This window comes from Aplysia californica, unplaced genomic scaffold, assembly GCF_000002075.1.
Source record: "Aplysia californica isolate F4 #8 unplaced genomic scaffold, AplCal3.0 scaffold00118, whole genome shotgun sequence".
In the NCBI taxonomy this organism is placed as follows: Eukaryota; Metazoa; Mollusca; class Gastropoda; order Aplysiida; family Aplysiidae; genus Aplysia; species Aplysia californica.
Window position 1 is genome coordinate 1,256,702 of NW_004797388.1, and position 11,186 is coordinate 1,267,887.

Consider the following 11,186-nt stretch of genomic DNA (forward strand, 5'->3'; position numbering starts at 1 on the left):
CTCTCCCTCTCTCTCTCTCTCTCTCTCTCTCTCTCTTTCTCTCTCTCTCTCTCTCTTCCATATCGTCAACCCTACTCTTTCATGTTTCTCATGGTGTCTATTTTCAGCTCTTCCAGTACTGATACTCTCTGCTCCCCGCCATCTCTCTCACTCTCTACTCACCACCATCTCTCTCACTCCCTACTCACCACCATCTCTCTCCCTCTCTACTCCCCTCCATCTCTCTCACTCTCCACTCCCCACCACCTCTCTCACTCTCTACTCCCCACCATCTCTCTCACTCTCCACTCCCCACCATGTCTATTACTCTCTACTCACTACCATTCCTCTAACTCCCTGCTCCCCATCCTCTCTATTACTCTCTACTCACTACCATCTCTCCAACTCTATGCTCCCCACCATCTCTATTACTCACTACCATCTCTATTACTCTCTGCTCCCCACCATCTCTATTACTTTTTGCTCCCCACCATCTCTCTAACTCTGTTCCACACCGTCTCTCATGCTTTCTGATCGTGGGTGGTTGGTGGGTGCTCTGTTGTGGTTCTTCTTTCCTATCAAGCTTCTATCGTCCTTATCTCCCCTGCTTCTTTTTTAGGTTTGTTACTCTCTGGTAACACCTAATCTTCTGGCGCTCATATGCAAGGATACTACTTTTCCGTTTTTTCCCGATATTTTTTGTATTTTGATCCTGATCTGCTATCCCGTTATTGAGATCGAGATATAATCTATAGTTGGAGAAAAAGAAAATTAGGTTTCAAATTGATATTCATATGTTAGCGAGACTGGCGCGCAGATTTTCAGCTATTTAAAAAAAGTTGAGTGGCATCCCTGCATATGATCTTATGCAGTTGCGAGCGCCGTAGAACCACTACTAAAACAAACAAGCACTCTGATCCCCACCATCTCTCTCACACTCTGCTCTCCCTTACTCTCGAACAAGTGCCCCCACCACCCTCATATCACTATTCTTCTGTGTTACAACTCTTTGATTACATGTCTATCTCCCTTGTTGTCCTCAGCTGCGTTTCCCCCTGGTGGCCCTCCACCACCCCAGCCTGTTCCACCCCCGGGAGTGAGGCCCCCACATCTGAGTGGACCTGCAGGTAGGTGTGGCCTGTGACAGGCTCACATGCACCTACAAGTGGCTCGTCTTTATTGAACTTCTATTGGCCAGAATGACGTGCTCTGTGCTGTTTCTGTTCACTTACGTTTTTTAGAATGACAGTGTGTCGTTTTCACCTTCTCTTATTAAATACAGATTTCCGTCCAGTCCTAAGAAATCCTTGCATATAATATTTGTGAAGTAAAAAGAGGACATGATGATTTTGCTAGAATTCAATGCTTGAAGGCATATTTTCCCAGTGAGGCTGAATGCTGAAAAAAGCAGTTGTATTGTAGAGCCATTTGTTCAACAATTTTGACTTGGATTCTGTCGGATGATACAATAGGCTGTGTTTGTGTTTTCATTTCTGCCTCTTGGTAAATGACTGTATGTTTGTAAATTGTATTTATGCATTTGTCTTCCTGTATTTGTATATGTAAAACTGAATTTCAGTGTTTGTTTATGTTACACAAAACTTTGTGGTTGGCTGGTGCTCTGGTGTAGTTTGTTCCTCCTTGCCTATTAAATATCTCTCCTCCTTTTCTTTTTTGGGTTACTCTAAAGCAATACCTGTAATCACCGGCTTTTTTATAAGGCCTAATTGTTGCAAATGCCTTATAACTCTTATTAACAACCTAACTTACCACAAAACTTTTATTATTGAACTCCTTGGAGCGGTGCCACTGATTCTGGTGTCTTTAGGCCATTCCCAAAGGGGGAGACATTTCTCGTTCAAGCACAGTAGAACTGTAAATGGGCTGATTCATCATGTCACGCTCATAACTGTGCCTGATCTTCAACAGGGAACTGCTGCTTTTTCTTTCCAAATCCTTACTATCATCATTTTTCCTCTACTTCTTTTGTATGTTTGTCACTCTCTTGTGAACTGCTATTTCCGGGGTGCCTTGATAGTCGAAGCAGACCTTGTGCTGTTGAAGCTAGAGAGGTGAGCAGAGTAAGTCTTGATTCCCTGTAAAGACTTCTCTGTTGACACCTGCCCCTTGGGGCTCATATGACCTTATGCAGTTGCGAGTGCCGTAAGACCCTCAACTAAAAGAGAAAAAAATTTATTATTGCATGTCTGCAGTGGGCCTGCCGCCAGCTAACAACTTGCCACCTGTGTCCAGCGCGCCTCCCCCAGGCCATGCCCCCCCACCAGGACATCCACCTTTCTTTCCTCCTCCAATCTCTGGACCACCACCTGCGGTAAGCCCTGTGTTGTTTAGGCTCTGCTTTTAGCACCGCTGTTAACAGGATAGAGATGTTTCTTTTTCTTTTTTTAAACTTGATTATTGTTGTCATCTGTTAAAATATAATTTCAGTATCTATATATATAAAAGTGGACTTCGGAGGCTTTGTACACTAACTCCTCCCTTATTACCTCACCCACACCTTTGAAACTTTGCAGGCGTCCACAGCATTCATGTGGCTAGGACCTGACTTTAAAAAATTCACGCAAACTGCTTTCCCCGATTTTTCCAAAATGCTTTGTTTCATCCACACAGAATCTTGGGAAAGACCGTCTTCTAAGACACCCTTGTAAACAAGTGAGGTTACCGTTCATTATCCATGCGCATTGGTTCCACACCTTTGAAATTCTGAAGTGTACAACCCCGAAAGCGGAATAGAGAATATATATATATATATATATATATATATATATATATATATATATTTGGCAACTTGGAAACGCGTGTGTCACTTTTCTCTCAAGATTTATTGCTCCATTCCAGTAGAGTGTAAATGTAGTAGGCCAATGACTTTCAGTTGAAGTTAATGCACGGATCATTCCTTTCATCGAAAAGGGGCCCAGCTAGTGTACAATCAATTTCTATGTGCGACTCTCTTCATGTTTGAGGACAGTGCAAAAACCCCCCACTGTTGTTGAAAGTAAAAAAAAAAAAAATTCATGATACCATTGCTTGAAAAACAAAGTTATTTCTTTGTCAGATTGTAGATGTAACTGACCTCCTGTTCACAAATGTATCTGAGACCTGTGCACAAATGTAACTGAGACCTGTGTTGGTCTGGATGTCTACCTTTAATTTTCTCTTTTGTGTTTTTCCCAATATACAGTGATAGTGGGGTACTGAGAATATATATAGAGAGAATAATAACTACAGTGCAGTCAAAAATTTCTGGCGAAATTAATATGAACTTATTGTCATCTTCAACTGTCGAACAAAGGCTGTCCAGCTTTTGCACAATGGCTTGTATCAATTTGTCTACAGATCAATATTTTTGTAAACACCTGTCAGTTGTATTCTCGAAAATTCCTTAATGAATGCTAATAAAAAATCCCAGTGAGTGTTTTCTACATATTTTATAAGGTTCACAGCTGGTGCAATATCGCTATTAAAAGCGAGTCGGTCATTATTTTTCTGATGCGACATCATGTGTTGAGAACTTCAGTTCAAAAGTTTTCACCATAAAATTAATATCTTGAAATAAATTTTGACTCTAAAAAGAGTCCTTGGTGAGCTGTGACATAGGCCATATGTGTACGGTATGCAAAATGTGTTTGAGAAGCCGGAAGTGCTTTGAATAATCCCTTACGCCGCTTGACGAGATTGATAGTATTTTACACAAATTTATAAAGGAAAGTTTTCAAATCCATCCTCAATTGTTGTTGAAAAATATGACTAAGTTTACACGAATTGAGACAAACTGCTGCGCAAAGGATGGGTGATATTGATTCGCACATTTTAAAGGCATTTGAGGATAAGTTGCACCACAAATTGTTTACTGCACAATAATCCTGTGAGTTAAAACACGTTCCTCCGTAGTAGCATATTTCAAGCAACACCCAATCTTTCCTTATTGGTACAAAAGTTTTCTCTTTGGAAAGCATGAAAGGCTGTGGAACCAGTGTACTTCTTACTTGCTAATGACATGCTCCCCCTCTCTCCCTCTTCCGCATATGCGCACTTGCAAATGTTTTATTGCCGGTATTATCGTATAAGATCCAGAGGCGATTTTTGACAAACTTTATTTTTAATGAGAATGAAAATAGACTTATATGTTTGTCCATACTTGAAAGGAATAATGCTGAGAGGGGGTTAGTTAAATAGAGAAATGTGATAGTAGGTGGGTGGATTTGACCGTTGATAGTGGAAACTGTCCCTAGTAGAGATGTCCTATTCAACAACTCTGATTTGTAGCACTATTTTTTGTTATCGGTCTCTTCTGTGCTTAACTTGTATTTGTTGGGATAAAGGGAAGGTTACAGTGGTAGAGTATATTTTCTTCCTTATTTTTTTTATTTTCAAGAAAATTTGTAGTTTTAAAAAAAAGTTTTTTCTCTCTACATCCAGTAGCAGGACTGCCTGTTTGGTTTTGCTTCTGGGTCTAAGCTAGGTGTTTATTTTCAAATAAATGCTCTATCGAACTTGTATTGATGTTGGCTTCTTTGTGTGGTTTCAGACAAGTCACCCACCCCCTGATCCATATGGCCGACCACCCCCATCAACATACTCGCCAGAGAACCCGTACTCCCGGCCTCCTCCAGACAGGTAGGTGTTGATGTCAAATGAACTTTCTCCTCTAGCTTTTGTGTTGTACAGTCACACCAGTGAGGTACACATGACATGGAGAGACATAACTAATGAGGGCGTACAGAGGCGTGACTAGTGAGGAATTACAGACACGACTCGTGTGGGTGCTGTATAGAGTTATGTCTAGTGAAGATATACAGAGACATGACTAGTGAGGGTGCTATGTTGAGTTATGTCTAGTGAAGATATACAGAGACATGACTAGTGAGGGTGCTATGTTGAGTTATGTCTAGTGAAGATATACAGAGACATGACTAGTGAGGGTGTTATATAGTTATGAATTTTTTACCAGTGACACTTCCCCAGAAGGTTGCGTGTTCAAATCACGTCGGGGTCACCGATGTAGGTAGCTCTTTACTCACCTGAGATTTCTACAGGATTGGCCGTGTAGGACAGTCGGGTCAGGCGGTGTTTTCATGTGAGCACTTCGCAGGTCCGTGCGAATTCATGGTCTTGTCAGCTGCTGTGTTGTTAGTTAATTGGGTGTTCGGGGAGTCACTACAGTAATGTCTAGTGAAGATATACAGAGACACGACTAGTGTGGATGTTTTATAGAGTTATGACTAGTGAAAATATTGAGACATGACCAGTGTGGGTGTTATATTATAGAGTTTAGTCTAGTGAGGATGTACAGAGACAGGTTTAGTGAAAATATAGAGAGACATGACTAGTGAAGATATACGGAGACATGTCTAGTGAAAATATACAGAGACATGACTAGTGAAAATATACAGAGACATGACTAGTGAAAATATACAGAGACATGACTAGTGAAGATGTACAGAGACATGTTAAGTGAAAATATACAGAGACATGACTAGTGAAGATGTACAGAGACATGACTAGTGAAAATATACAGAGACATGACTAGTGAAGATGTACAGAAACATGACTAGTGAAGATGTACAGAGACATGACAAGTGAAGATGTACAGGGTTCTTGGTTTGTTAGGACGACACTATGTCATTTGATATGGGCTCTGAAGTGTGTCGTCTCATCATTCATTGCTCATGTGATTTGCAATCTGGTGTCAGTTCTGTCGTGTGCCATCTCACTTTACTCCTGTGTTGTGTGTCATATCTTATCAGTCATGTGTCATCTCACTTGTTCAGGTCTGCGACATGTGTATGTGTTGTCTCACATTTTTTATGTCATTTGCCATATTGTTGGCGGGTGCTATGGTGTGGTTTGCTTCCTTTCCTATTAAACGTCTGTCGTCCTTATCTTTTGTCTTCCTTTTTTGTTTGTTACTCTCCTGTAACACCTCTAATCATTGGCACTTTATATGACCTAAATGTGTTGCAAGTATCATAAAACACTTGACTAAAACAAAAATTTGTCAAACATGTTGGATCTGTCTTGTGTCATTTCACATCATTTTTCTTTTCTTCTTTCTCCTCAGTCGTCCCAGACCAGCAGAACTGAGACAGAGCCCGGTCAGGTTAGACAATGGAGCCTCTTTACACTTCCATTTGTGTCCTGCAGCAACTCTTCCTGAGTATTTTGTTGTGGTAGATTATAGATATGCAGCCACAAAATTCTTATGTGTATGTTTGGGACATGGTATGTTCATTGCACACACACACACATACATACTCCATTTAATCAGCTGATAGGGGAATTTGGATATCAATGCAGAAATGTATTACACCAACATCACCTGTCATGTAATTTCAGAATACGGACAATACCAACATGTCACTGTGAGTTTTACTTGTCATGAGTCGACAAAGAATTTTTTGTGATCTCTCTACTTGAGTGTCCCAATTTCAACTGGGGTCTCTATAGAAGTTTAGGGTAGTACAACAGAACTCTCATTAGCATTTGTAGAGTGAAATGTAATGATTTGACTGAAAGATGCATGAATATATGCTAGAGTAGAGACTTGTTGAAGCAAATATAAGCCCAGATCTCTTTGATCCCTGCAGGCATGAACCGCAGGCCCCACCACTGAGTGATCAGGAGTTTGCCGAGATTTTCCAACGCAACAAGACTGTTTCCAGCAGCGCCATCAACCGTGCAGTTCAGGATGCCAGCTCAGGTGAGAGTCACAGTTCCAAGGGTTGTAGAGTCAGGGTAAACCGATGTGCAGTAGCATTTCTTTCCCAAAGATGGGGCTTTATTTTTCTTGTATGTCATGTGGTGTCTGTTCTCCTGTAGATAATGTGATGTAATTTCTCTTACAGATGTTGTGGCTCCTTTCCTCTCATAGATCATGTGGTATTTCTCTTACATGTTACGTTGCGTCATTTTTCCCACAGATAGTTTGATGTCATTTTTCTCACAGCTCCTAATAGACTGATAGCTTTGAAATGTAATGTAGGGCTGAAGTCTCCATGGAACATGTGTCAGTAAGGTTGTAAGTAATGTAATGCACCAATCGCAATGGAGCAGGTGTTTGCCTGGCTGCATTGTTGTATTAGTTTCTGCATTGTGACCCCACTGACTCAGATCATTGTTGTTCATTGATTTTCCTGTATCTGGCCGCCTCCTTCTCTTTGCGAATTGGGGAGGGAGAGGACTGGTGTAGTTCTGCTCTGCTGTTTTGTTGTCTGTTTGATGACAATTTCTTTTCTATGTTTGATGATGCTGACTCCTTTGTGTAAGACTTCGCCATTTGCTGCTTTAAAAAGAGATGCGGGATGGAGTCTTACACTGAGCAGTTGATAGGCTGTTTGTATGTTTGGCTATAGATTGTCTTTGTTTAATTTAAACAGGTGACTTTGCCGGGGCTATTGAAACTTTGGTGACTGCAATTTCCTTGATCAAACAGTCAAAGATTGCTGGGGACGATCGTTGCAAAATTCTGATCAGTTCCCTCCAGGACACTCTTCATGGTATTGAGGAGAAATCATATGGGTCCAGGTAAGTGTTCCATCTGCCCTCTGATTTACAAAGCTTTTGTCTTTTTTTAACAAAATACATTAGGCAGTGTTTTTCTGATTATAGACACATTAAGCAGGTATTCCTGCTGTCCTGAAATTACCATGACAGTCAGCAATTGGGAATCTGAGAAGAGATGATATACACTACACCAAAAATCAGCCCCACTTGATGTACAAGAGCAGGAATTACGAGTAGATTTAGGAGGTAACTTTATCTAAAAAAGGCACTTAATCTAGTGTAAGTTAGCCTAGCTAGACTAACACTCAAGGCATAGGAAGCATCAGCGATTTTTACAGTTTATGACATTCACTTTTGCATTAAACCCTGCTTTTTAAAAATTTCACTCACAAATGAACAATGTTTCTGCTTTAGAAAAGTTGCAGGATATGTGCTTTTGATTTGTTTTTAAATTGCGTTTCAAGCATTTTTTTTGGTATTTACTTCACCTCTGTTTGGACAAGCACCCGAAAAAATTCTGCATTTGCATAAATTTTCTCTATTTCTGAAAGGTCATCACAAACTACATGAGGTTTCTTTTTTGTCATTTTTGTTATATTATGGTAGTGTGTTATTTCAGGTGTTTCTGTAGTGAGAAGATGATTTATATGGTGTTAGTTTAATTCTTGTGAACTTTTAAAAATCTCCTAAAATGTCCAGACTCCAGGGCATTTGTTTCTGAATAAAATCCAGATACAAGTTAGTAAATGTTCTTCTGATTTTGGATAGGAGCAGTCGGAGGTCTCGCTCAAGAGATAGAGATCGGGAACGTGAACGCCTTGAGAAAAGGCCACGTCATCGTTCACGTAGCAGAGAGAGAGATCTAAGGGAGTACCGTGAGCGATCTCGGGAGCGTGATCGTGAGAGGGATCGCCATTATGATGATCGGCGCGAGAGAGAACGCGAACGTGAACGCAGCGAGAGAAGTGACCGAGGGGAGCGTGAGCGAGAACGCGAGCGTAGTGACAGAGAGAGGGTGGAGCGGGAGCGCAGTGACCGGGAGCGTGCAGACAGAGAACGTGTGGAGAGAGAGCGCAGTGAGAGGGAGAGAAGTGACCGGGAGAGAGAGTACAGCAGCAGTCGCCGACACTGAGCTCCTCCTGTTCTTCATCTTCATCATCACCACAGGTACTTTCCCTTCACATCTCTGTATGTGCAATTGTTTATATTATGTGTCTGTTCATGTGTGGACTTGTTCTTTGTGGATTCATGTCTCTGCTCTCAGAATAGGCAAAAAAAGTTTGTCCAGGGCTAGTACTGGCTTCCATCTTATCCTGGTCTTATGGTCAACTTGTGTGGGCAGAGTGCACGTCTGGCAGAGCCTGTACGTAGAGCTGTCCCGCCAGCCTATGACAGACTCTTGTCTAAGGCTGTCACACTTCCATATGATAAGGTGAGTCTACTTAGCTTTGCTTGTATTCGTTGTCCTTTTGTTTATTGCCTGTTCGATGTCTGACCCAGGTTTTCCCCCATTTATTTTCCAGAAGTTGAGAGCGGAGCAGAGCACTCCTCTCGGACCCTCTTTCTTTGTTCTTCTACCTACAGTATGTCTAGCCTGCTGAGAGCCGCGCACAGCACAGCATACTACTTAGTCACATTTCTTCTTGCAGTTCTCCCCAGTCACGAGCTGGACAAAGATCTCTTCCTCAACTATGTGTTGTTCATGTGGAACCAGGAACCTGTGACTTTTGTATTTGTTTGTGTGGAGAGAGTGACCAGTGATGTGTGTGTTGTTGGTGTGGAAAGAGTAAGCTGAGAAATGTGTGCCTGTGGAGAGGAAGGGGAGAGATACATGTGTGGGGAGTTTGTGTGACTTGTGTGGAGCTGAAGGGCCACAGTGGGTAGCTGACATACCCCCCTCTTGTGGGCTCAGGGGGACATAAATAACAACTGTTTTGATGTAAACATTGTATCATGGGCTAGTGTTCAAGGCTTACAAGTTGATTCTGCAGTTCTAGAGGGTCTGAGTAAGTCGTAGGTAAGATCTTTGGGGCCTATAGATGAAGGAACAGTTCAGGTAGATTGTGGCCTTGCTGTCTCCCCACCCTGACTTTTAAAGTCCTCATGGTGGACTAATTGATCAGTGCTCTTTGGTGTTGCTGGTTCATTTGGAAAAAATACAAGTCCACATAGGGCTGAGCCATGTTGCACTGATGTTCAAGGCAATTTATTTTGCCACACAGTCTTGTGTTGATGTCAGGAGGGAATTACCTTTGTCCTTCATGCCGTTGAATATTTTCAGTGTGACTGTTGTGTGAAAGTTAAGCTTTGTGTGTAAAACCCCGGTGATGTTTATCTAATTTAATGAAGTTTGTCATTTGTAGATCAAAATGTATGTTAAATTATTATTAACCATGAACAACCAAATACAGTCAATATTTGACATTTCCCGTTTAGACATTGCAATACAGTGAGTGTGTGATTGCTGCGTGTTGATGATACTGAGCATGAAGGAATTTCACTCTTTATATTTGTATGTAAGACAATGAGCAAAACAAAGTTGCAGTGCAGTCCATGATTTCTCAGCAAGCATTCTTGATGTTGAGATGTATCCAGCCATGGCTCTCACACTTTGGCCAGTGGGTGATTCTGTCTAGTTTCCCGCTAGAATCATACTGTGTGCACATGTCTCCAGTGCAAGTCCCCGACCCCATTTGTTTTCCAAGAGAAACTAGCAGATGTGTTATGGGACAATGACTGGTATTTTGTATCTGTATCTCTCAGCAGGAAAAGGATATAATTTGGGAAAGACTTTTATCTTATCCCGATATCTCAGAGAAGCTAATGGATGCACCGGGGATAAAGACATATATCTTTCCCCTATTGTTCTAGAAAAGGCTACAGATAGACTTGTAATTCATATATCTCTAAAAAGCTCACAGATATGCTGTGGATAAAGATTTTTTAATCTCATTTCTCTATTTTAGGAAACATGTACATATTGCATTTTCTGTGTCATGAAAAAAAAAATGTGTCAAATGAAAGCAAAGGTTCAGGGAAAAAAGCCAAGTTATTATAACATTAGAATTTTGTTATGAGAATGCAGAGCGTTATGGACAAAAGTATTGTTACAAGATAGCATGGTGTGTTAAAAGTAATATGGAAGGACGCTTGCCTTTTTCTAACTACGCGAAGACTGCCGTTGTATGAGATACTATTGATTGAAATTCTTTGAGTCATTTGTATTAGAAGCTGTGTTAGGCAAACATCTTTTTTATCTACTAGTGCTTAAAAGTTCCGTGAGCCCTACTGTCAATTTAGAAACTGTAAGGTAGCAATGACCACGAAAAACCTTTTTTTGCCAGAAAGTGTTTGCAAATAGGTGCATTTTGTAGCTTTATCTTCACCAAGCATTGAACTTTTTTTGAAATTTTGAAATCCATCAATAAACAAAAAAGTTACGTATTTTTTAATCAATTAATTTCTGGTGCACTTTTATATAATGAAAAAACCCCCAAATATGGGACGTTCTTTGGGTGAGTTTTGAGACAATATTCGTCATAACTCGCTCATTTCTCGGAGTATTTAAAAGAAACTTTGCAACCCAGTACATTTTCTAGTGCAGAATCTAGTCCTGCTTTCAGATTCTTCATAGCTATCCTATTTTTTGAGTTATGAAGACGTTTATAGGTAAAAATGTGGCG

General features: G+C 40.8%; 1 protein-coding gene across 5 annotated transcripts in view; it reads left to right on the forward strand.

The window, feature by feature from the left end:
* Nucleotides 1-11,186, forward strand: part of LOC101846874 (cleavage and polyadenylation specificity factor subunit 6) — a 52,216-nt gene that overhangs the window by 24,620 nt on the left and 16,410 nt on the right. For 2 of the 5 annotated variants that reach the window (XM_013081161.2, XM_013081164.2), the window contains 8 exons: nucleotides 1,023-1,106; nucleotides 2,193-2,311; nucleotides 2,611-2,652; nucleotides 4,529-4,617; nucleotides 6,062-6,100; nucleotides 6,588-6,700; nucleotides 7,377-7,524; nucleotides 8,272-8,670. In XM_013081161.2, the coding sequence (XP_012936615.1) occupies nucleotides 1,023-1,106; nucleotides 2,193-2,311; nucleotides 2,611-2,652; nucleotides 4,529-4,617; nucleotides 6,062-6,100; nucleotides 6,588-6,700; nucleotides 7,377-7,524; nucleotides 8,272-8,635 (998 nt within the window). In that variant the 3' untranslated portion in view covers nucleotides 8,636-8,670. Of the gene's footprint in view, nucleotides 1-1,022; nucleotides 1,107-2,192; nucleotides 2,312-2,610; nucleotides 2,653-4,528; nucleotides 4,618-6,061; nucleotides 6,101-6,587; nucleotides 6,701-7,376; nucleotides 7,525-8,271; nucleotides 8,671-9,026; nucleotides 10,513-11,186 lie in introns of those variants that run through there. The other 3 variants (XM_035969134.1, XM_013081163.2, XM_013081165.2) reach the window with 3 other exon arrangements.